Source organism: Rhinolophus sinicus, linkage group LG02 (genome assembly GCF_036562045.2).
Source record: "Rhinolophus sinicus isolate RSC01 linkage group LG02, ASM3656204v1, whole genome shotgun sequence".
NCBI classification, from domain to species: domain Eukaryota; kingdom Metazoa; phylum Chordata; class Mammalia; order Chiroptera; family Rhinolophidae; genus Rhinolophus; species Rhinolophus sinicus.
In genome coordinates, this window is record NC_133752.1 from 181918125 (window position 1) to 181946030 (window position 27906).

General features: G+C 37.1%; 2 protein-coding genes across 17 annotated transcripts in view; one reads left to right on the forward strand and one right to left on the reverse strand.

Moving 5' to 3' along the window:
- ANKS1B (ankyrin repeat and sterile alpha motif domain containing 1B) overlaps nucleotides 1-27906 on the reverse strand; it is an 891644-nt gene that overhangs the window by 650486 nt on the left and 213252 nt on the right. The window lies entirely within an intron of this gene.
- GARIN6 (golgi associated RAB2 interactor family member 6) lies at nucleotides 25831-26537 on the forward strand. Its single transcript, XM_019732074.2, is given in 2 exon segments — nucleotides 25831-26110; nucleotides 26113-26537. Coding segments are annotated over 2 exon segments (705 nt in total).

Below are 27906 nucleotides of genomic sequence, written 5' to 3' on the forward strand. Positions count from 1 at the left end.
TCCGCAGATTGGGAGCTGGTAACTTTTCAGCCTACTACAGCAGCGACAGTCCTCCGGGCTGGCAGAGGTGCAGGAGGTGTGAGAGGTATAGCAGGCGGGAGAAGGAAGAGAGCAGGAAGCAGGAGAAGCTAGGTGAGCAGGGACAAATTAATGATGATTAGCTTGGCTACGAGAAGTTTAGATTTCATCGTACAGGAGATTACAACTGCAGTGTTTGGGTTTGCCCAGGACACTGTGATATTTGTACACTAGAGAAAGATGTTTACAGAGTTAATATTGAAGAGAGACTACTAGGAGTCAGGAGATTATTAAGACTCTCAAAAATTACTCAGGGAGAAAAGGAAGGATGGGTACGATATGAATATGACTATTATTGACTGAATGTAGAGAAAAAGATGGAGGAATTTAGGATAACTCCTAAATTTTGTTTCGGCACGTGGGTAGTGGGGAAGACAGCGGGAGGGAATACTGGAGGAATAGCTGAGGGCCAGAATGAGCCTGGCATTGGACGCACTGACGTACAAGTGACTGTGTGACATGCAAACTGAGATGCTGGTTGATAACTGGACATGTAAGTCTGGAATACAAGAGAAATATTTGGAAATTTAGATGTGAACACGTATTTTGGAGATTTAGAAATTTAGATTTAAGAATCCTTGGCATAAGTATGATTAAAATTATCAAATGGTCAATAACTCATGATAGAAGAAATCTACTTTGCGGGCACCAGTATGCTGTGTGACAATTCCTCCATAATTTTTATGCTGACGTGAATGCTTCAATTTGGTCACTGTCAAGTTTTAGCCACCCTAGAATGTGTCAAATTAGCTAACTTTCTTTAGACACTGCCTGCTCCATTTTGGAAAATTATCTTATTAAAGTCTGCATCAGAGAAAACTGAGTTTAGTGTTCTATTAGGTTGGTGCAAAAGTAATTGCGGTTTTTGCAATTAGTTTTAACCTTTTAAACCGCAATTGTTTTTTGCAACAATCTAATATTTCTGTCCGATCATGTATATTCAGCGTCCTGGTGCTAGGGACCTCATAAACGCCAAAGAGAACTACCAATCCTAAAAGACTTTGGAAAGGAATTATGATCATGTCTATGAATCATCTGGGGAACTGGCGGTGAAAAATTACCCTAGCTCAGTGGTCCACAAAACTTTTCCATCCCATGACTGCCCAAGCCCTATATCATTTCTCCTACAAAACTAATCACTAATAATTCTGTGCTGCTGGGAAGGGGAGAAAGAGTATCATCTTTATGAGAGCACTGGTATATTCAATAACTGTTGAGGAGACCAGGCAGAGACAGAACAAAGAAGCTACAGGAATACTGCGTCCCGAGGATTTGACAAGCAGGTGTTTCTGTGGTCACCAAATCACTATTCATATGTTGTTCTGGGCCAGAGATTCCTGCCCTGAGAAACACAGCCTCAGCCATTAGCCCCACGAGACATCAGTCATGCCTGCCAGGGCACATAGTTAGCTCAGGAAGGATTTCAAAACATAACTGGGTCAAAAATTGCTTCAAAGCAGTGTCTCTTAATCTAATCTAAAAGCGTGAGGAAACTGAAGGAATTCTTAAGTCCCTCCAAATTCCCAAGCTACATCTCTAGCCCTATTTTTATCACTTTTATTTCAGGTACAAAATCCTTTGACTCGATGTAAATAATTAGTGAATTGCTTCCTGTGAGACATAAGCATTCCTGCTTACCTCCTCATGTCACCCCTACCTGGAATGTCTTCCCTTCTCGCTGCTTTGAAAGTTCAGTCTTCATTTTGGCTTCTACTTACTTAATTCATAGAAATTTGCTGGGACCATGCCAGCTATCAGTCATAATACCTCTTCAGTATTTCTACCATAATTGTAAAATTCAGAACTCAGCAAATACTGTCCTCCACTTCTTTTATGTATCTGTTCTATGCCTCTAACTAGATTAAAAGTTCCTTTGGATGGAGTCAGCATATAACTTATTGAAGCACCAGTGTCCAGTAGGTCTCAATAGATGAGAATCATAGAGATGACCTAAAAGCAGATTCTAAAATATATTTCAGCCCTTTATTCTTGCCTATGAATATGATCTTTCAGTTTTTTTACTAACTTTCTATTCTGTGTAAACTTTTCCAATTAAAATTTCCACCTCTTTTTACCAGTACAGTTTTATTTTCATAAATGAGACTTCCTTTCTGTATTTCCTTTAATAACTCTACTCCATCTGTCAAATTTCAATACTGCCTGAAAAAAGATTATTTTCCAGAGTAAGATTGTATCTTTAGCTTAATTTTCACATTATCTCATTATATTAACACATTTAGGAAAAGCAGAAAAAGTAACAAAGACATTGCTTTTGTGGTTATTTTACAAAAACAATATGCTTTACAGACACACAGATAAAAAAACGCAACCTAATTTGAAATGTTCATTTATAAGATTCAACCTTTTTATATCAGAGATGCCAGCTGAGTAAAGGCTTGTGACAATGAATTAAAACAGAAAACAAATTTTTATTATAAAACTCATTTCATAGAGTCAAGAGTATTAATGATTATGCCTTTATATTCCACAACTTAACTAAATGTATACCAGCAAATATAACAGAATCAAATTTAAGAGGTCTTGGGGGTGTCAGGTTAGCTCAGTTGGTTAGGGCGAGCAACAGGGTTGCCGATTCGATCCCCACATGGGCCACTATGAGCTGCACCCTCCACAACTAGATTGAAACAACTGTTTGACTTGGGCTGATGGGTCCTGGAAAAACACAGTTAAAAAATAAATAAAAGTTAAAAAAAAAAAAATTGAGAGGCATCTATCAGATAATCTAGTTCAGGAGTTCCCAAAGGGTATTTCAAAAATAGTGCCACTGTCAAAAAGGGTTCTTGTAGTCACATAAGTTTAGGAAACTCTGCTTGCTCTCTTTTCCCCTTTGGAGATGCATATCATACACATCAACTCAAAGAACTTCAGCAGGAAAGAAACCGCTTCATAAGCATGTTTGACCATGGAACCTTTAGCTCAGTAACGCCTACTAAGAGACTAGAAATCAGAATCCGTAATCACAACACAACTTATGAAATACTAATCTAATATAATACCTTTATTTTGTGGATTTTTTTAAAAGAGAGAATAAATAGCTGTCCAGGTGAGACACTCTAGACATCGGCAGAGCTGACCCAAACCCAGGTCTCTTAATCCCACCTTCCCCCCATGCCTCATTCGTTACATATAACACATTTAACATAACCATCACTTTGCAAGTCAATGTTTCTCCATCAAGGCTAAGATATTATTTTTTAAAAAGCACACACTAATAGGCATTTTGAGCATATCTAGAGCTTATCTATTACCCTGCCTAAATTTCTTTAAGTGTCTTCTTGTTTACAAAGTTAAAAAGGTTGACTCAGGTAGCCAATAACCTGAGGACTTTGTGACAGGGGAGACGGGCCAGCAGCCCCTGAGACTCGGTCTGAGACGCGTCCATCTCAGATAAAATCTCAGATGGATAGTGCTACAACAAAGCTCCTATGAAATTACTTTTAACTCCCAGGTTGAGCTTTTAAGAAGGAATGATGGAGCTTAATGGAGGCATTCGAGGCAGAATTCTTAATGAGGTAATACATGAGAAAATGAATGCACAAGGGAGGTTTCTATGATTAGAGAATTCATGCATCATACTTACTGCATGTCCCAGGAATGTATTATTTAAAGCAAGATTACTGAAGTATCAATCTGTGAAATTCTACAAGAAAATCATTTCATAACTTAACTGTTTCTCTTATCATGAGTAACTTAATTTTTACACACGGGAAGCCCTCATTTAAATGTTCTGAATATCTAAACCAGTTGTATTTCAGTAGCATGAAAAGATACAATAAATTTAGTATTCATGATATTCATTTAAACAAGATGATTAGAACAAATTTGTCAGTTTGAAAAAAATGCCACTGGTATTTAGCTGGATTTGGGAGAATATGATCTGAAATCCAGCAGTTCCTTTTCTGAAGCCTAAAACAATGTACTGTCATAAAATGTATGGGGGGAAAAATACATAGAGCTGTAGAGGAAAAAAAATTGTACTCCAAATAAAAATAACAGTCATCTTAATGAAGGTACAAGATTTCTGATATATTTTTATTTGACATAGTTTTCATTTTGTGATGCAAAAATGATCTATGAATTTTTCAGTAACCACCACCACCACAAAACAGTAGTTACGACACCTAAGACTCATTATGTGACAGGTACAGTTCTGAGCACTTTGTGTATTATATAGTCACTCATTTAATTCCCACAACAACCCTGTGAGATAGTACTAGTATTATCTCCACTTTACAGTTATCGATTCCGAGGCACAGAGAGTTTAAGTCACTTGCCCGAGGACACACAGCCACTAAGAAACAAATGTAGATAGAATTTGAATCCTAGAAACCAAGCTCCAGAGTCTGCAATGTTTGCATACTTACTGTGTGCCAAGCACCATGCTAAGTTCTTTGCTTACATTACCTCATTTCATTATGCTGATTTAACTTTATTTTTAAGATAAAATCAGCTGTAAACTTATTTTTCTTTCATTTACACATTTGTGTAGTATATGGGTATATCCCTGAATTTATCAATAAATCTCAAATATATTTAAAACACACTGTGTCCCATAGAAAAAATGAAGGCATTATTCTCTGTATTGCACAAGGACTTAAATGTAGAAAACTGTATACTTTCTGCTTCTTTGGCCTGTCTTGATTAAGCAGCTGTGGGGAGTATAGCAGAAAAGAAAGAGATACCCCAGGATCCAGTTCGCCCAATAAGGGAGGCTGCAAAAGAAGGCACAGCAGAGAGGCCCTTCAAGGAATGGATTGACAAGCTCTGTCTAGTGACAGCCTGGAGCCAATGGCAGTGTACTGAGGAGGGATCCTCTGCTTAACTGATGGAGCATGGCACCCTTAAACCTGAAGAATCCTCCAACATCACCACCTACCATTCCTAAGGAGAGTTAGTCACTTCCTCCTCAATGAGCGTAATCAAATTAACTCTCTATTTCTGAGTAAGGAAGCCATTCTCAGTAGAGGATTTCTGCTTTCTTTATATTCACAGCTAACTATTCCTACACAAGTGCTCCAACAGTTGTTTTCAAAAATTCATTTTCTTTTCCATGTTGCATATTTGTGGGGTCTTTCCTATTGGATCCCTCTACTGTGTATGTTCTTACTGTAACATGGCCTGTACCTGCAATGATCACATTTATAGTTTTCAGTCATGTTTTACCCATGTCTCATTTTTCATCTTCTCATCAGAAAAATCAGTAGTAATATGTCCATGTTTTTCATAATTCAGAGATTAAAATATTCCTTTGGATTTTTTGAATTAATTCTTAGAAAAGAAAAATGTTGCTTTGGTTTAAGGTTTCTTCCCCATGCTACTGTGAAATGAATCTCAAAGAATGGAAAGGATTTTCAATGAAAGGGGAGAATTTTTATCTGTCCTTTACTCCATCTTGAAAATTGCTTCTTCAGCAATGTGTTCATCTCTTAGTGATATACTTTCTCATTAAAAATGTTAATAAAAAGAATGAAAAACTATGAAAATGTATGTTTACAAAAAGCATAACTCTAAAATGTATGTTCACCATGATGACAAATATGTGTGTGTATGTATGTATAGAAAAAATTTCATCAAAATTGTTGTGTTTGCATAGAAAAAATTTCATCAAAATTGTTTTGTTTAACAGTATTGTCTAGTTTTTTCTTCCTAATAATTTTTTTCACTTTCCACTTTACTGAAAGAACACATCATACTTTCAATAATTAAAAAAACTGAACATTTACTCTGTAGAACTAATTTACAAACCAGGAAATAAACTATCACTTTCTTCCAAAGTGCTGAGATTTCTCTGAATCTAACCCACCAAACCTTTCTAACAATTTAGTGTTTCACTTGGGTAGTTTGGCTTTACAAATACATATGAACACAGAAACATACTTAAAATAAGCAGGTAAGAATATATTCAGTAATTTTTTTAATGTAAATTAAATCATGTAAATGCTTGTTTAAAATCCTCCAAAGATTTCTCATTTGAATTAGAATAAAGTCAAAACTCTTTATCCAGATCTATGAAGCTCAATAAAATAGCCCTGCTAACTACCTCTTTGACCTCAACTTCTAACACTCCCCCTAACTCACTATAGGGCAGTCGCTCTTGCCTTTCCACTTGCCCTTCATATCGTCTAACACAGAGATCTTCACATGGCTAGCCTGTTCCTGTCATTAGATCTCAACTCTAAGGTCATTTTCCCAGGGAGGCCTCTCTTGACTATGCATTCTAATTTGCCATCTATTTCTTATTGCCATCACTCATTTCCATCACTTTTAAAATTTTTCTACATTAGAATTTGTCACTATTAAATCTTCCTGTTTATTTCTTTACTTGCCATTATCTCCCTTACTGGAAATCAAAAACGTCACCACTATATACTTCTTACTTAAAACAATATCTGATATATATCAAAAACAAACAAAAATAAAATAAACAAACAAACAAAAAAACCCCCAATAAATATATGTTGAAGGGATGATGACTAAAGGGTGATAAGAACTGTAGCTGTCCATGGTACCGTTTTGATTTATGCCTCTAAGCATCCACAGTTTGTTTCCAGTCACCAATTTCATGGTAACAATGCAGCTGACATAAATTAATATATATGTTAATAAATATAGGTGATTCTGGGAAAGCCAAGAAGTGAAGACACATCCACAGGAAAGGATGAGTATACAGTCACACACCACATCATGACTTTTCTTTCAATGACAAACCACATATATGATGGTGGTCCATAAGATTACAGGTGACCCTTGAACAACATAAGTTTGAACTGCAATGGGTCCAATTACATGTGTATGCTTTTTCAATTGAAACTTGCAGTTCAAACTTGTATCACTCTATGGTTATCTCCAAGGTTGGGAATCCCAGTATGAAAGGGCCAACATTACTTACAAGCAATTTTTAACTGCACAGGAGGTTGGTGCCCTTAATATTTATTGTTCAAGCGTCAACTGCATAAAGCAGTTGAAAAATTCCTATCACCTAGTAATGTCATCGCTTTCCTAACATCATAATACAATGCATTACTCGTGTTTGTGGTGATGCTGGTACAAACAAACCTACTGCAATGCCTATCATACAAAAGTATAGCACAATTATTATGTACAATATATAATATGTACTTGTTAGTGATAATAAATGACTATGTTACTGATTTATGTATTTACTATACTATACTTTTAATTGTTATTTTAGAGTGTATTCTATAAAACAGTATTCTATAAAACAGTATATAAAAATATGAAGTATTTGCTATAAAACAGTATGCTGTGTTACACCAGCAACAGCTTCATACATCTCATGTTTACCTTATCTCTTGATGGCATCATTTTCTCTTGTGCTTGATTTAATCTTGTGTTGTTTATACAGTTAACAAGCTGTACAGGCTTGTAGCTTAGGAGAAATAGGCTATAACATATAGCCTAGGTGTATAGTAGGCAGTGCAATCTAGATTTATATAAGTGCTCTCGATGATGCTTGCACAACATCACATATTTAAGAAATCATTCTGTCATTAAATGGTACATGACTGTATAAGGGTTTTCTTTATCACAGACAGTATGGAGTAAGGGAAAGAATGGCAATTGAGTCCAATAAAAGGATAAGGTTTAGGTGATGATAGTAGATGATCTGAGATAACTGGCTTCTAGTGGTGGCTGAGGCATAATGAGATTTGTCCAGAAAGTTCTTATTGAGAGTACATACTTAGTTCCATGCCCTGGTCGGCCATACTTCAGGCAGCTTCTTACTCAGATACCTTCCAGAGGAATTCGGCTGAGATTGGGGTATTTATTATCCTCAATTAAAGGATTCACTGTTATTTTGACTATATTGCGATCTATTTTCTTCTGTATCAATATGTCATTAAACAGAACAACATGGTACAAAAGATGATGTTATTTATTTCTTATAGTCCATAAGACTCAGGTCCTTCTCAAATCTGGACAACGATCAATGTCCCCAGAATTAACTTTGTCATGTGCCCCAATATCAATGTATCATGGAGATATTTAAAACTAGTAAAAACAAAATCACTTTAAAAATCCAGTAAATATGAAATACGTATGAGTATATTTTAAAGGATTATAAATATGTTAAAAGAACTATAAAAGCATCATCTATATATCACAATGTGTGATCACCACCCAGAGTCAGTTCTCTTTCCATCACCATATATTTGACCCCTTTCACCCCAATATACTTTATTAAAATAAAATAAAATAAAAAGTAAAAATATAATGTAAAAAAACTACAAAAAACAAGTTAGAATTAGCAATTATAATATTTATATTGAAACATTAATATAAATTAAAATTATGAATTTAAAAGACAAAATTGGCAAGCTATTGGACATCTTGTCTATTCTTTTGAGGCACAAAACAAAATGATCCTTAACAGAAACACTCCTGATATGCCAAGCCCTTTTTGAGGCTAATTTAAACACATAAGAACTGTCTGAGTAGGTATAATCTTCACTTTATATAGATGAGGAAACTGAGGTACTAAAATAAATCAGCCTTACTAATGGTATCTGAGAAGCTGTATAAATAGTTGTCTTTGAAATGCTCTGAACTAAGAAAATCAGGTTCCATTAGGAACTGAAATAAGGCTTCAGTTCAAGATGGCAGAGTAGGAAAACACTGTACTCATCTCCTCCCATGACCATATCAAAATTACAACTAAACTACAAAACAACTATCATTGAGAATCACCTGAAGTGTAGCTAAACAGAAGTCCTATAAATAATGACATACAGAAGAAGCCACATCAAGACATGTAGAAGGGTCAGAGATGCGGAACTGTCTGGTCCCACACCCATGTGTGGTGGTTAAAAATCAGGAGGGATATCTTGGCTGTGGAGGTTCTCTGAAAAGCTAGGGGTCCCAGCTCCACACCAAGATCCCCCAGCCCAGGGATCCAGTGCAAGAAAGAGAAGTCCCCATAACTTCTGGCTGTAAAAACCAGCAGAGATTGGTGTTGAGTAAGACAGAGGGCTGCTAGAGTCCCAGGTGCTCCTCTTAAAGGACCCATGCATGGACTTACTCACTAATGGACTCACTCTCTCAGCTCTGAGCTCCAGGGGCATACAGGGAGAAACTGTATTGTCCAGCTTAAGGACAAGGGCTAGAGAGGCAGTTTTGCTCTCAGACAGAATTGCTGGCAGAAGCTATTGTTCCTATGTTGAACCCTCCCTTCATTCAGCCTGCATGAGCAGGTGCACCAGTCACCATATCTGAGTCTCCATCCACCTAGATAACACCTTTTGCCCAACCCTGGAGATTCCCTAAGAACCCACCCCACCCAACTTGCAGGCCCACCCAAGCTGCTTCCAGGGGCATTTCCATACAAATGGCCTGTCTTGGCTCACGCTGCAGACTTTCCTAAAATCTCTCAAAGGTTCGCAAACCTCAAACAAGCAGCATCTGACCTCAACATGCCCTGTACTGCTTACTAAGCAGCCCCAAGTTAGGCACTAGTGGCAGCTGGCCTAAGTTCACAGCTTAGTCTCTCCCAGGCACCTCCACGCCTAGCACAAGTGGCAACCATCTGCAGATCACTTTGTAGCTTATACCAAGTGAGTGGCCCCTGGCTGGGCACAGGCAGTGGCTGACCTTAGTCTGCACCAGAGCCCCTCTTAAGAAGCCCCAGAACCACATACCTGTTGGTCAGCTTAAGACCACATCAGAGCACCACCACAAATGACACACCCAAAGGGCAGACTCAGCAGGCACCAGAGCCCCATTAAAGTGAATCCTGCTCCATAGGGTCAGCCCCTGCACAACAGCTTCTCCATTGTAGTCATAGTGAGTTCTCACAATGAATCACCCTGAGGACCAATCCCTCTCTCTGAATTGCAAACAGTAATCAAGGCTCAACTACAACAGGAGGGCACACACAACCTCATAAGGGATAAACCTGGAGGACCCAGCTCAGGTGACCAGAGAGACTGCACTACTGGGCCCCAAAGGACACCTATACATAAGACAACTCTACCAAGACTGGGAGACATAGCAGCTCTACCTAATACATAGAAGCAAAACACTGGTTATAAGGATGCTCAACGATCTCAGGGAGAACTTCAACAAAGAGACAAGAAACATAAAAATGGAGACAGAAAATATAAAGAACCACTCAAATATGAAGAATACACTAATTGAAATGAAGAATACATTAGAGGGAATCAACAGTAGATTAGATGAAGCAGAGGATCGAATCAGCGATTTATAAAGTAAGTAAGCAGGAAACACCCAATCAGAACAGCAAAAAGAAAAAATAATACAAAAAATGAAGATAGTTTAAGGAGCCTCTCGGACACAAGTGTAACAACATTGACATAATAGGGGTACTAGACGGAGAAGAGAAAAAGCAAGAGATTGAAAACCTGTTTGAAGAAATAATGACAGAAAACTTCCCAAACCTGGTGAAAGAAATAGATATACAAGCCCAGGAAGTGCAGAGAGTCCCAAACAAGATGAACCCAAAGGCCCACACCAAGATACGTTATAATTAAAATGGCAAAGTTTAAAGACAAAGAGAGAATCTTAAAAGGAGTTAGTTACCTACAGGAGAGCTTCCATAGACTGTCGGCTGACTTCTCAACAGAAACTTTGCAGGCAAGAAGGGAGTGGCAGGAAATATTCAAAGTAATGAAAAGCAAGGATCTACAAACAAGATGACTCCACCCAGTAAAGCTATCATTTAGAATCAAAGGACAGATCAAGAGCATCCCTGACAAGAAAAAGTTAATGGAGTTAGTTCATCACCACCAAACCAGTATTGCAAGAAATGTTAAAGGGACTTCTTGAAGAAGGAGAAACAAAAAGATAAAAAAAAGTAAGAAAAAGAATAACAAAATGGCAATAACTACATAACTATCAACAATTACTTCCAATGTAAATGGACTAAATGTTCCAATCAAAAGATATAGAGTGTCTGAATGGATAACAAAACAAGACCCTACATATGCTGCCTACAAAAGACTCACTTCAGATCAAAAGACACACAGTCTGGAAGTAAAGGGATGGAAAAAATATTTCATGAAAATAAAAACAAACAAACAAAAAAGCTGGGGTAACAATACTAATACCAGACAAAATAGATTTTAAAACAAATGCTATAATAAGAGAGAAGGAAGGACCTAGTAATTCCACTTCTGGGCATTTATCTAAAGAAACTTAAAATACTAATTCAAAAAAACTTATGCATCCATATGTTCATTGCAGCATTATTTACAATAGCCAAGACATGGAAGCAACCTAAGTGCCCATCAATAGATAAATGGATAAAGAAGAGGTGGTACATATATACAATGGAATACTTCTCAGGCATTTAAAAAAAGAATGAAATTCTGCCACTTGCAACAATATGGATGGACCTAGAGAATATTAGGCTGAGTGAAATAAGTCAGACGGAGAAAGACAAATATGATACAATTTCACTTTTATGTGGAAACTAAAAAAAAACCAAAATAAACAAAACAGAAGCCAGATGAGAGGGGGGTTAGAAGGATGGGTGAAAAGGGGGAGGGGATTAAGAAGTACAAATTGATAGTTACAAAATAGTCATAGGATGTAAAATATAGCATAGAGAATATAGTCAATAATATTGTAATAACTATTTATACTGTTGGATGGGTACTAGATTTATTGGGGTAATCACTTCGTACATTATATAATCACTATGCTGTACACCTAAAAGTAACACAGTGTATCAACTGTAATTGAAAAATTGAAAAATTATTTTAAAAAATAACTGAAATAAACATTTTTTGGTTTCTGAGCTACATATATGTTGCTAAAGTACAAAACAATTTAATAAATTATAAACTTAGTTATCATTAAATGATCAGCCCTAAAATAATACTTTTACAATGTATTTTAGATAGCCAGCTGTCCACTTGTTGCAATGAAAAATGTCTCATCAAAAGTATGTAACATTCTGTAATTTCTTCTCCACATTCAGGTGACAATGACAAACTGCTCAAGTTTCCACCTTATATTCCCATCATCATTACGTGTTTGAAAAATCAATATCCCTCTTGCAGCTAAGGATTACAAATGCAACCCACATTCTTCCTTTTCATTTCTTTTTTTTCTCCATCTGTCCTAGCATTTCCCTCTCATTATTACCCACCTATTCTTTCCTCTCCCTTTTCACTTGTTCTCTCCCTGAAGCAATATGTATCCACTTATGACCACCTCCCAGCCCTCACCCTGGCAACCAACTAGAAGCAATATTTTTCCTCATTTTCTAATAGGTTAAGCTACTAGCCAGCAGGCTGCAGAGACTGACTGACACACACTAGGGTGAATGCAAAACCACCGTGGAAGCTGTGTTTGGTAAGAAGCAAGACAACAGGTGAGAGAGGCACGTGGATCAGTGACGCCGCCTGCGCAGTGCTGGACTGTGAAGTCTCACGGAAGAGTCACGGTGCGTTATCATACCTAAGCATGTAAACATGCCAGAAATAAGGAAATGGACAAGGCTGGTGATATCTTCCATCTCCTGATGGTTGTTCCTTCCTTCCAGTACAAAATATGCACTGGTCATTTTTCGAATATGAAAAGATAACAGGCACCACTTTTTTTTCTCCAACAAGTTCCCTTAAAATTCCTGTTAGTTTCCACATGTTTTCAGAATGCAGGAGCCTAATCAATAGAATCAAATCTCAATTTGGCCACAGATCAAAGCAAGAAATAGAACTCCTTTTAGGATTCCATTCAAATTAAATATAGCTTTATTTTTGCTACTATGGTAACTTTAAAAAGTACAATGGATAAAGTATTTATTGACAAACAGAAAACAACATAACATTTCATTAATTCATAATCAAAGATGTTAGTTACCTTTTTCACATTGTTGACATCTACTTATAAATAGGTTATTAAACAGTCATTTTTAGAACAACTACATCGTAGAATCATGGGTAACACAGAGAAATTGAATACATCCTTTAGAAATAATAAAGGTTACTGTTTTATGTGCTAGGTTTTCTGTTAGGCACTTGACATTTGTCAACTCATTTAATCTTCACATAACAATGTAGTGCTGGAATCACCCTCATTCTACAGATGAGGAAACTGAGGTTGATTCATAGGTTGAGGATGTTGTTAGCAAGTGATCAAGTCAGAAATAGAACTCAGATTGCCAAAGAGAATGCTTTTTACACCAGTTTATCTCTCTATGATGACAGTAAAAGAAAAATCCAGAATTCAACAAGCATAGCCTGAGTGTCCCCTGCATGCAAGGCAGAAAGTAAAGTATGCTGGAGAACATAAATATTGTCAGACACAGACAGCTTACAACCTAAAATAACAGATATTACATAACCATATTAATAACTATAATATAAAGGAGAAATCTACAAATGTCAAAAATAAGTTATTTGAATGCTGAGAGTAAGGAAGATTATGTCTTGCAGAGGAGGACTGAATACAACCCTAGGAAGGAAGTAACATTTGAATTGGGCCTTAAATCCTATAGAATTAATAGTTTTCCACCAACGAGTTGCTCACTAACATTTGGAAGAAGTATATCATCTCATATACCACAGAGGGTATTCATCTCATTTAGAATGTAGTGTCTAAAAACTCAGAGTGGCTCTATATGAACCCTAATCTGGTCTCAGTTGTTGAAAAAAGCTGAACATCTAAAATGATATGTTAAATTATGCTTTGAGCCTAAAAGTTTAGAAACTAACACTTTGGAGTCTTGTTATAAATGAATTCAGTTTTGCCTTTTCTCTAAGCTACCAGTTTTCTGTACAGGATAAAACATTTTCTCATCTGAAAATATTTCCAATTAGACCCATATTGATGTGGATTTCACCATCAGTATTAGGGTTCTAATTTCTTTACTCCACAGATCTGAGGTCAGTAAAATTCATCAAAAACCCAACCTACCATCCATTTTCAAAAATAAGGTTTTATTAAAACATAGCAATGCCCACTTGTTTTCATATTGTCTATGGTTACTTTTGTGCTACAATGGCAGAACTGAGTAACTGCGACAGAGACCATATGGCATCAGATCTAAAATATTTACTATCTGACCCTTTACAAGAACGCATTTTCAGACCCCTGGCAGAAACAATTCATTCAGGAAATATTTATTAAAAGCTTATAAAGGTAGGTAGCAGGTAGGCAAGTAGTGTGGCTTGCTGGCTGAAAGACTGTAGCCTCAGTAAACCAAATTAAAAATTAATTAACAGTGCATTGTATTCTTCATTATAATTAATCATCACATGTAAGGAAGAACTTGAACTTTTGCTGTGGAAAAAAAATCCAGTAAGTGACTCAGGATGTAGTATTATTAGGAAGTACTCTATTCTTACTACTTCTCTACTAGCTAACATTTATGGAGTACTTACTCAGTGCTAGAACTGTAACAAGCACTTAATATAAGCAGACTATGTCATTTATTCCTCACTACAACCCTAGGATGTAGGTGCTATTATTATCCTCATTTTACAAATGATGATATTAAGACCCGAAGTGATTTATTTCTGAGGTCCCAGCTTGTATTTGTTAGAGCTGGGACTTTATAGAACATGCTTTTATCCCTGGAGACATTCAAGCAGAGACTGGATAATTTCTTAAAAGGTTTAATGGTTTATACTTTTAAGAGGAAGCAAAAAAAACTAATGGCTACCGTTTATTGAGAGGCTGCTGTGGATCTGACACTGTTCCATATGCTTTACACACATCTCTAATTTTCATATCACCCTACAAAGTAGGTATAAGTTCCCGCTTCTACAAATGATGAAATAGTAGAGATGGGTTATTTGATTGACCAAAGGCATATACCTAGTAAGTTGCAAAGCTAAGATTAAAACTTAGGTCTATCTGACTTTCGATTATACCAAGCTATGTCCATTTTTAAAAATCCTAGCTGTACTTCTATAGTGTATGAAAAGGAACCACATTTACAAATGAAAGCAGCAGATATTCAACACCTAACAATAAAATATCAGGCAGGGCAAGTAATGAAAGAATAACCTATGCAACTAAAACAACAAAGGGAAAAACAGGGAAATATGAGATATATTTCTAAATGTAAATACAGAATCCATTCCTAACTGCAGCTAAGATCAAACTCAGAATAAGCAACAATAGAATTTGCTGGAGACACTAAAATAATCTGAAAACTTCATTAATTCTCCTAATAAAAATGACGATCCATTAACGTTTAGCATATATCTCTGACATAATCAGATACCCCATTTTCCATGGGAGAGGGGCCTGGTCAACCCATTTCCACACTGTTGTTGAAGAAACATCTGAAGATGGAAATGTAAACAATACTGATCTCTTAGGAGGCATACTTCAATGACAAAGAGAAAAAGGAAAAAGAAACAAGGGGCTCAGGCCATTACGTTCAGATAGACCTGAGATGGAACATGCATCTCCGCTTCTTCATAACTGTCAACATAAACAAGTTAATTAACTTCTCTGCACCTCAGTTTCTTCATCTAAAAGATTACTTGTGAGAGATGCTATAGAGACATCAAGCACGCCTTCCCAGAACACGTCCAACCTAGGGAATTATTCTTTCAGTAATAATCATTTCTCCTCAGGGAAGGTCTTCAAGAGAAAATATTTTCTCACTTATTCCCTTTCCCACTCTGCATATAGTCTCCATATGTCTCTAGTTTGGAAGGCATGAAAAGTATTTATTGTGTACCTGCTATGTATGGGTGGGTTAAAGATGTTGAAATAAGGTAGAACATTTCGGGTGCTGGAAAGGACTTATGGGCATGCTCAGAATCTGGAAAGTTGATGTATGTTCCAGGTCTTGGCAATCACACTAGTTGTTCAGTATGACAGAGGGCAGAGTAACAGGAACCAGATTGTAGAGAATTCTCCAACACCATGTTGAGGAATTAGGATCCTGATAAGATTAGCACATCGTGCATAGCACTAAAAACTCATAACATGCAGTATATATTCTACTCTGTCAAAAAATACTCTATGCTCATGCACTTGTCAGCTCTAACATAGTCAAATAGTTACTCCCTTTACAACCTAATTGACCAGAATCCTATTGACTTGATTGATGGCTTTCCTTTCTCTGGTAGGCATGAAAGCATCACTTTCTGCAACAGAACTCATTTCATGAGATTTGAAATAAAGTCTTACAATACTTCTTACAAGTAGCTATCTACATAGTCAGAAAGCACAGAACAGGGTTCTTTGGGAAAGACACAATCAGAGAATAAGAAAAAACTATTAGAAAGTAAAACTATGATTGCTAAAACATAAAAATAAATAAAGGATTGGAAAATAAATTAGATAATAAAGTATAAAGATATGAAAAAATAAAAAGATATAAAAGATGAATATAGGAACTTCAACATTTAATAATAGATACTCTGGAAAAAAGAAGGATGAAAATGAAAGAAAGAAATCAAAGCAAAAAACAGAAAAGTATTTTCCTAGAGCTGAAAAAGGATACAATATTTTTTATATTAAAAGGGGCAACTTATGTGCACCATGATACAATTTTTAGAACCCACAACTAGACATAAAAGTTTAGAACACCAAAAATGCAAAAATATGGAAGAAAGAGCATAGGGGCTAATACCTTCATTTTCCAAAATAGGAAGTCAAGAAATACTGTCTAGGGGTGGCCAGTTGGCTCAGTTGGTTAGAGCACAGTGCTCATAACACCAAGGTTGCCAGTTCGATTTCCTCCACAACTAAACTGACAACAACAACTTGATTTGTTGCTGATGGGTCCTGGAAAAACACACTGTTCTCCAATATTCCCCAATAAAAATAAAAAAGAGAGAGAGAGCTACTACGTAAAGTTGATGAAAAAAACATAGAAATATAAAAATATTGTTTAAAGTTATTTAATTATATTATTTAAAGCCACAAAGCTAACCAGTAAAAACTAAAATTTATCATAAAAAATGATAAGTTTGAGATTCACTCTGGGGTGAAGCATTACTTTATTGTAGTAATGTTCAGCCATATAACCAGCGAATTAACATAATTTGTTAAGTGATATTTTAAGAATACTGTTAAAGGGCTATGTTATCATAGAAACTCAATATATAGTGCACCCAGAACGAAACTTGAGATTCTGAAACTTATGTTCTAAAACCCCAAATCCATGTAAAAGAACAGAGATAGAAGACAACTTCAAAGAAATATTAGAGACACCATGTAGGGTGTCAGAGGGCACTTGTCTTATTAGGGAGCCAACTTCATGGACGGGGTAGATGCCTGACCACTGCGCTGTACACCGAAAGCTGAAGCTGAATAATAATGAATGTCAACTATAATTTAATATATATGTAGTCACAGGATATGGAGTAAAGTATAGGGAATAGAGTCCATGGAATTGTAACAGCTATATACGATGTCAGAGGAGTAGTAGATTGGGGGAGGGAGGGTTATCATTTTCCGAGGGGTGGAAATGTCTAACTATTACATTGCTTTGTCTAACAGTTACATTAGTTTCAGTTACCTGAAACTAATAAAAAAGAAAATGTATGGAGGTCTCTGGTTTTAATGTTGCTAAGTCCACACTACCACTATTCAACAGTGTAATGGTGGATCCAACCAATTCTATAAGTGATAAAAGTCAAATTATTATGAACATTGACAAGTCAGAGACACGATTACTATTATTTCCAGCTGATATAACTGCCAAACTAAAAAATGAACTTAAACATTTCTATAAACCACAGTGATCCATAAGATAACAAGATGTAGGATAAATATACAAAAGTCATCAGTTTTCCTATCTACCAGCAACAACTAGTTAGAAAATACAATGGGAAAAATATCTATTCACAATAGAAACAAATATTATGAAATAATCAAGAAAAAACAACAAATGTAGATAAACTTTTTTTTGATAAACTTTTTTTAAAAACTATACACCTATTTAAAAGCATAAAAATGACTTGAAAACATAGACATTTATACCATGCTCCTGAGTGGGAAGATTCACGATTGTCAAAATGCCCATTTTCTCCTGCTTAATCTCTAAATTTGACACTATTCTAATACAAGCTCAACAGGTAAAATCTAAACTTATAAAATTCTTAGAAGAAAACATAGGGGAAAATCTTCATGACATTTGATTTGACAATGATTTTTTTGTCAAAAGCACAGGCAACAAATACACAAATAAATGAATTGTACTCAATCAAAAACTTCTGTGCATCAAAGGACACAATCAACAGAGTGAAAAGGCAACCTAAGAATGGGTTAAAATATTTGCAAATTTTATATATGATAAGGGATTAACTAACTCATGGTCACATGAGACATGATTTTTTATAACTCATGGCATTTGTTTTCGTAAAATATAAAATCTTTATTAGAAAATTGGGTCTTGTTTTAAAAAATTCAAACAATGTGTATGTATATGAAGTAGGAAGTTAAAGTCCCCCTGGAACAGTAAACCTTAGATATAACAATTTTTAACAGTATAGTATACTTTCTAAGCACATACAAATCAATATTACACATAATTTAATACAATTATATAAGGATGGTTTGTACTATACATACTGTGCTTTCACCTGCGAATTCTACCAAAATTGTCAATGTTGGTTTCAGAGGCCAAGAAAACTGAACAGAAAAGATCAGTTTGCATTTGTATAGCAATAAATTTATACAGAAATTTGCATTTATATCATAAGATCTTAATCACAATCTTATAAACAGGAACTAGCCTTCTCATTTTAAAGAATAGGAAGCAGAGGGTAAATTAATTTTCCAAGATTATACAGCCAACAAATAGCAATCAGGACAATTCAACTAAATTGTAAGGCTTACCAGGGCAGAAACCAGGTAGCATAATTCTTATTGTATATATTCACAAAATCTGGCACAATATTATAAGAAACATGAGAGAATGATAAATGTTTTTACTTTTTTCTGCTTTATATCCTACATATAATAAAGTCAATAAATATTTTTGGAACAAATGGATGGATGAATGCATAGAATAGAGAAATGTGGAAGGATTCTAAATGAAGTGATATTCTCATGAAGCCATCAATTTTTTAACCTGTAGGATAAATAATATATTCAGCAGCTCAACTGCCCCAGAAACACAATGAAAAATGATAAATCAATTGAATACACACTTGACAAGAGTGATACCAATAATTACTGATATCCTCTTTAACAAAGAGATGTTACAGTGACAAATACTGGGCAGTAGACAGTTCACAAGTTTACTGTGAGAAACTGGGCCCTCTTCAAAACATTTTAATTTCATAGAAAAGTATTCACATGAGTTTTGAATCAAACGTAATAAGCAAACTTGGGCAAATTACTTAATCTCTTGAAACTCAATTTTCTCAAAGTCAAGTGAAATTTGAAGTGAGATGGTGAGATAAGGAGTGCAAAGTGCTTACTTGTCACTGTACCTGGCACGTGCTGGGCACTCAGTAAGTGCTTGATATTCTTGTTAACATTTGTGGGGGCAGCGCCCCAGAAAGCAGTTTCCAGGCTCTCGACCTCACATAGAAAGGTGCTGGCTCAGGTAGTAAATGGCCTCAACTGTGATTGCATGGCCATCAGCTGTGGCTAGTTGGCCGTCAGCTGTAACCAGTGAGCCATTGGCCACTAATATAACTGCTGTGGCTACGCTAGCATCAAATGGGGGCCAGCAAGAAGATGGTGGCTGGCAAGCGCGGATTGCTGTTAGGACGGCGGGTTGCAGATTGTGTGGATCCTGCTTCCTGTGTCTCCACCAGCCGCCAGTAAGAATATAGTAGTATGACTCCCCTACCTATGGCTCCGTGGGTGTTCCTTTTTGGCCTCACCATATCCTGCGTTCTTATGTGGGGAGCAGGAGCAGAGACCCCGTATGACACCCTGCATGACAAATGGCGCAGCAAGCAGGGTCTCCCGCATGACACATTACTATTATCATTATCATAAAACTTTCCTAAAATATACAAAATGGAGCCTTTCCAACAGTAAAGTTTTAGTTCAGTTATTTTAAAAGTTATAAAAATGACTGCTTTATAAAATCATAAAGACCTAGATAAAGGTAAAATACATTTTTTTGTAAATGCCTGTATCTCCTACTTTCTGTCTAGATACAGCCAACAGGCACCTGTTCCCTGAATATGTAATACATGAAATGTCTACTGACCTAATCTCCACAGCCATTGCATTAGTGTCCTTTAGCCATTGTAACACATCACCACAAACTGAGCTGCTAGAAACATTAATTTACTCTCTGACAGTTTTTGAGATCAGAAATCTGAAAGGAGTTCTGCAGGGCTAAAATCAAGGTGTCAGCAGGACTGGCTACTTCTGGAAACTCTAGGAGAGAATTTGCTCCTGCCTTTTCCATTTTTAAGAGGTCACCTGCATTCCTTGGTTCATAGCTCCTTCTTCCATCTTCAAAGCTAGCAATATAACTTTTTTAAATTCCTGTTTTCCTCACCATATCTACTTCCCTTATTATAAGGGAACATGTGATTACATAGGGTCTACCTACCATGTTTCCCTCAAAATAAGACCTAGCAGACAATCAGCAGTAATGCGTCTTTTGGAGCAAACATTAATATAAGACCCAGTATTATATTATATTATTATATATTACATTATATTACATTATAGTTATATTACAATTATTATGCTTGTATTATTATTATATTATATTATATTATATTATATTATATTATATTATATTTTATTATATTATATTATATTATATATTATACTATAAAGACCCGGTCTTATTTTACTATAATATAAGACCGGGTCTTATATTAATGTTTGCTCCAAAAGACGCATTAGAGCTGATTGTCTGGCTAGGTCTGATTTTTGGGGGAAACACTGTACATAATCCAGGATAATCTCTCCATCTCAAGATCCTTATCTTAATCACATTTGCAAGGTCCCATTTGCCATATAAATTAACATATTCACAGGTTCTAGAGATTAGAACACTGGATATTTATGGTGGGAGGGAGGCATTGCTCTCTCCTCATGGTCCATCCTCTATTCCCCAAAGATCCATATCCATTCACATGTGAACTCCATTCACCTCATCTCAACATCCCCCCAGTGTTAAGTCATTACAACATCAACTTAAACTCAAATTTTCATCTAGATATCATCAGCTCAAAAGTCCAAAATCTGATCATCTAAATCAGGTATAGGTGAAACTCTAGGTATAATCCATCCTGAGACTAAATTACTCTCCATCTGTGAGTCTTTGAAACTAGAAAACGAGTTATCTGCTCGCAAAACACAATGGTAGGCTTAGGATAACAATTGTAGATACTCCTATTCAAAGAGGGAGAAATAAAAGAAAAAAAGGGAGTCAACAATCATAAGCAATTTCGAAAACCAACTGCCCAAACCCCACTGGGTTTCAGGCCTATGAATCACCCTTTGTAGTTCTCAGCTCCACACTCTGGGCCCTCAAACCATGACCTCTGAGTCTTACTTCCTATTTCATAAAGGTTAGCATATATTCGCAACTGAGTCATTTCATAATCCTGTGTCTTGCCTGTAAGAACCCATTCCTTTAGGAAGGGTTTAGGAAGATAAGAGTCTTGTTTTATCTTTTTCCTGTTCCTTTCAGTCCAAGCCGGCAATGTCTCTGCTAATATACAAAACTCCAAAATGTTGTGGTATCCCATGTACAGCATGGGAATTCATTCCATTAAGCAAGAGGCTCCCCCACAGGTTTTTCTCAGCTACTCCCATCTCCTGATGGTGCTAAAATGAATGAGGAGATCTATGAGACACATCTCTCATCTCTTTAAAGAACTTTCCATGTGATTGAATAACCTGATATTTTGATCCTACTCAGGCATTAGAAAAAAGGTGTCCAGCCATACTTTTGTCTTTCTCTCCAGAACACACTTTCTTGACAGTGAATCTACACATTTTAGCATCTTGTTTCAATCTGGATAGGCTGAGAAAATCCCAAATCATCATGTCCTGGTTCCTCTTTGCTTAAAAGTTCTTCATTCAATTGATCTCTTTCTTCTCACATTTTGCTGTAGACAACAAAAGGAACCAGGCTGCACCTTCAAAATTCTGCTTGGAAATCTCCTGAGCTAAATATCCAAGTTCCCCACTTCCTACTTCTGCTTTCTACACAACTGAAGACCACAATGCTGCCAGACTTTCCACTACCACGTAACAAGTATCTCCTTTCCTCCAGTTTTCAATCACATGTTCTTCTTCTACTTTTCAGTCCTTACCAGAAGCCTCTTTAATATTCACATGTCTACCAACATTCTATCTATGATGATTCAATGTTCTCTAAGATAACACAGGTTTTCTCTACCATTCTCCTCAGTTTCTTTTGAACCCTCACGAGTAGTGCCTTTAATATCCATGTTTCTTCATTCTGTTTATGACAATTCGGGTGTGCTCTAAGACAAAATAGGTTTTCTCTACCATATCACTTCCTTTTCCACCCTCACCGGCAGAATCTTTAAGATTCACATATCTGTTCAAGGCAGTCTAGTCTTTTTCTACCATGCTATTCAAAATTCTTCCAGCCTCTGCCCACTGCCCAATTCCAAAGCCATTTCCACATTTTAATGTATTTGTTACAGCAGCATCCCACTTCCAGGCTGCTGTGACAAATGACCACAAACTTGGTAGCTTAAAACAATACAAATTTATTCTCTTATGGTTCTGTGTGTCACAAGTTCAAAGTGATTGTCAGTGGTCTAAATCAAAGCGTTGGCAGGGCTGGTTCCTTTAGCAGGTCCTAGGGAAGAATCCATGCCTTGTTTTTCAGGCAACTCCATTCCTTGGTTCATGGAGGCATTAATTCAACCTCTGCTTCCATCATCACACTACTTTCTCTGACTCTGACCCTCCTGCCTTTCTCTTATAAGGACCAGAATGATTACATTGGGCCCACCTGGATCATCCAGGCTATCTCCCCATCTCAGGATCCTTAACTTAATTACATCTGCAAAATCCCTTTGTCATGTAAGGTAATATATTCACAGGTTGTAAAGATGAGGATGTGGGCCTCTTTTGGGGGAGTTAATCTGCCCACCATGTGTTAATTAGTAACTGAATTCTGTTTAAAATGTTTAACCCATCTTTTCGATTACAATAGTTTTAAGCAATGCCCCCATTGCCTGCCCAGTTGACTGACCTATCATTTTTGTCATTTCCGCATTTCAAATGTTGGTTCTTTTAAAAGTTTCAGCAAGAAGAAATTCAGCAACGAAATAATATTATGTATTGAATCATAATTTCCAGGGCTGTTAATTTCTGAATAATTCCTTGACTCATTATTATTGTTTGAAGTATTTCCAAAGTATGTAGAAGTTTTATTAGAGAAGAAACTAATTAAACCCCTATCACAAAACCATAACTATTCTGGGGTTGAAAGATATGCCTAAGGATCATCTCAATTTCAATGATGATAAATAAGGCACAGTGAGATTAAATGATTTACCCAATGACATAAACTCGAGTGTAGAGGAGAGGGAGCATAAATGTATTGCAAGAATATCTAATGAAACTCTATGGAAATCTGTTCTAAGAGCAAACTGAAAAGCTGAGGCATTTACATGAGAAGAATTAGGTAGAGTTTTGTTTAGCCATCTGAGCTTCTTAATTATTGTGGCAAATACTAACAAGGTAGCTTTCTAAATAGTAGAGGAATTGCAGATATACTTCACCAGATTCATGAAAACAGAGGCATTTGCCAAAATGCTACACATGATGGTTATCAGGCCAAATAACAGAGGTTCTGCTGTTGTTTGTCTAACAACTAGATTAGGAAAAAATTCTGAAAGTCCATAGGCCCTGCAAGTAATAAATATAGTTTCTGGTTTCCCTGGAGACAAAGCAATTAACTTGGTGCCCTAAAGGAACCCTAAGACAAATATCTGGTAATAAATGTGTACAGCATAAAAGTGATTTTAAGAAAATTGGTGTATTTCCACATTACTTTTTAAAAGCACCTAAATTAAATTATACTGTGTCCATGCTACGCACTCCTTTCAAAAAATACCCACACCACTTGGATACCTTTAAAATATTAGTTTGATTAAAATGTAAGTTTTTGCTAATTATAAGATAAGTAATAGAGCCATGAAGTAGAAATTAAGATACAAGGACTTTGAGCAAGCTAGTAAGAATTGCTATTGTTACATGAATAGGCCTTTCAATAAATAAAGGAAAAATACTCATATTACCATAAATAACTAGATATTTCAATATAAAGAGAAGTAAAATGTTTGTTTTGATCTATAGAACAGACTGAAGACTAAAAACTAGTGCTGTGTGTGTGTGTGTGTGTGTGTGTGTGTGTGTGTGTGTGTGTGTTGGGTATATTGTATCAATAAAGACAGTTAAATTTTATTGCACTGATATCATTTATAATAATTGGCAAAATTTTTCAGACTTTTTTATATACAATCTGATAGTGGGCAAAGAATAGAGTATAATACATGTAATGTTTGAGGCTCTTTTCACTGCAGAGTCCCAGTACAGATGTCTAGGGAAAAAGTTAAAAATCTCAGCAGCAATTTGAAGGTGTGTCAAAATGTAAAAATTATCATGACTGTAAAAATAGGCACTGCTAATAAAAAATAGCTTCATTCTTCCTGTTAATAGAAATAATAACTATCCTAATAAAAATACAAAGTATAAAGAAGAAAATTAAAATTACAACATCCAAATAAGCACTTTAAACATTTCACTGAACATAGTTCCAACTCAAACACACACATACATGATTTTACAGAAATTGGACCATGCATATAATGCTAGTTTGAAATTGCTCCTTTTCTTTAAAAGTCAGCGGTATCTTTTCATTTCAATAAATATGGAACTATATAATCATTTTTTATAGATACAGAATATTCTATTATAGAAAGCTCTATAATTTATTTAACCAACCCCTTATTGTAAGATATTATTCTTGGTTATTGTCTTTTTGATACAATAAACTTTGATAAACATCCTGTACTAACCTGTTTACCAACTTGTCTAATTCTCTCTTTTAAGGTAAATTATCTATAATTAATTCTAGTTTCGACAATTAGAAGTGGTGGGTAAGAGAGTATGTGTAAACTCAGACCTAACAGAAAATTCTCTTTGAAAGCAATTGGCCATTATGTGTTAAGATGCTTAGATGGGGTCCTAGGGGGAGGGGTGCTCTGCTGAGTTGTGGCAGGCAGAGTGGTGTGGTGAGGGAAGGTGAGGTGGAGGAGACAGCGTCCCTGCTCTGAGGGAGGGGCTGTTGGGCAACAAGGACAAAGGGGTGTGTGATGGGAACAGGTCACAATGGGCAGGAGAGGACTAAAGCTGTCCCGAGGTGGTTTAGGCCTAGATGGAGGCTTTGGTTTCCAGAAGAGAAGAGCTCGGGATATGTTTCACATTGGAGGTCGCTGAATCAAAGACAAGGGGCTGTTGTGAACCAATGTGTCTAGCTCAAAAGGAAGTGTCCCATGAGGGAACAGCAATATCTGTGCACCTGGACTTCTGTGTACCCTGACATCTACTGGGACCCCGATATCTGCACACCCCAACATCTCCACGCTCTAGACAGGGCACAGTCTGATCTGAGAGCTGATCTTGGTCTCTTAACACCAAGCAGTCAGTAATCAGTGACTCCACCCTGTCCTCAGTCACTCAGAGACAAAAAAGCCTGCAGAAGACCACCTGCGAGAGAGACCTGAGGAACAGGATGCTTTGCAAGGTGTGGTAAGGAAGGTGCGGAGGAGCCCGTAGGAGCTGCCTTGATAAAAGAGAGGCATGGACGGCCAGTCTGCGTTACCGTATTACACAGCCCAAAGCAGCCCTGCCACCGGCACGGTCAGTACCTCCGTGGGAAAACTGCAGCGACAGCTGTACAAGGGGGAGTATGCTATGTTCAGGTATGCACCAATGTTTGAGAGCGACTTTATATAGGTCAGCCAAAGAGGAGAAATGATGGACGTGCACAACCATGTTAGAATGGTGACCGTGGGCGTCGTCCACACCAGCCCCCACCTCACACAGCCAGATGTCGTGCTGCTGGCCCTACCAGCTGCTATGATGGCTATAATAGATATGGCCCTGCCACCCAGGAAACAGGTAACAAGCCTACACTGATCTTAGAGCTAACCAGGCTGTTTCCCTTGAAGTTTGTAAAGATATCCATCCACAACAGTACAAAACAAAAGCTGCACCTGAAGCTTGCCTCTGGCTGCTCTCTTTACCTTCAGCTATGTCCCTGTTCAGATACAAGCGATTTTTTTGTTCACTGGGAAAACCTCATTTACATCTTGAGACCACCAGTGGAGGCTTACAGTGGTGCCCGGGCCATTCCAGCTGGAGACACACTGGACATAACTGGGTTTGGGGAAGAAGAAAATAAGAGCCCAGAGGTAAGTCTGTGCAGTCTCCAGAAGATGGAGCCAGGTTGTTTTGGAAGAGCAGCTAAAGGTCCTGCAGAGCTTTTGGTACTGAGGCTCACCTAAAAATGCATTGTGTTTGGAAGTGCTCAGGGCCAAATGAGTCTCCACTGGGTAGCCATGCCACATTGGGGAGATTCCTAGTACTTCTCCCCAGTGTTCCCCAGGCTATATTTCAGAGATTCCTTAGCTGTCAGCAACTCATTTCATATTGATATGGTATTGCCTCTGCAGCATGGTGACCACCCAATCTATTCTTGAATATAGACTATTCCGACCTAGGTAGGCTGATATGCTATGGGACAGAATGTCTCTCCATGACAGCCACGTAGTGAGTTTTGTGTGCGTCAGTGGCAATGCCATGTCCTTGAGTGCATGTGCACAATTTATTAGCAGCGATAAAACAAAGTGCATATCGCTTTAGCAGCAGAAATACTAACACAAGTGTATTTTTTTAAATGTATGAGGCTGTTCACTGATGAGTTATGATGGTGCTCTTTCTGGTACTGGAACTGCTCCAGCAAAACTGGAATGATCATTGCGGTCATTGTAGATAATATAGAGGGGATTTCTGCACCAAATGGGAGCTTGGACTTGAGACCTCAAAATTCTTCTTACAAGCTCTTGTTTAGCTAGAGGTATAGAAGGGAGCAGACCTTTCTGGTCTCACTTTCTTTAGTTCACTTATTTTGTCTTCCTCCTAGGAAAACGCTTTTCCATTCCTATGGAAGAGACAAGATCAAGTGAGCATCAGGAACCTTCACATGAACCCTGGAGGGTCTGGAGCCACCTATTACGGTTACACTGGGGAGGAATGAATTCAACATGGCTCCCACATGTACCGTACTCAAGGGTTCACATACTTCAGTCACGAAGCCCACAGTGCCTGATACAGGGTAGGAGTGGTGGCAGGGGCAGTGGTGACAATAGGCACTATTGCAGGTGCCATGGATGTGGCTGCAGCCAGTCTGCAGACTCAGAAGCGAAACAAAGCATTGGCAGGAGCAGCCTTCACAGATCAAGGAAGAAGGGCAGCCAGTATGACCAAAGTGGGTGCTTTCAATGTGTTTTAATCTTGTTAGAAGGGCTGTGTGCCGTTATGGAAGGCAGTGTGGAGGTTCCTCAAAAAATTACGAATAGAATTGCCATATGACCCAGCAATCCCTCTCCTGGGTATCTACCCAAAAAATCTGAAAACATTTAGAGATAAAGACACGTGTGCTCCAATGTTCATTGCAGCTTTGTTTACAGTGGCCAAGACATGGAAACAACCAAAATGTCCTTCGATAGATGAATGGATAAAGAAGTTGTGGTATATATACACAATGGAATACTATTCAGCAGTAAGAAAAGATGATATAGGAACATTTGTGACAACATGGATGGATCTTGAGAGAGTAATGCTGAGCGAAACAAGTCAGACAGAAAAAGCAGA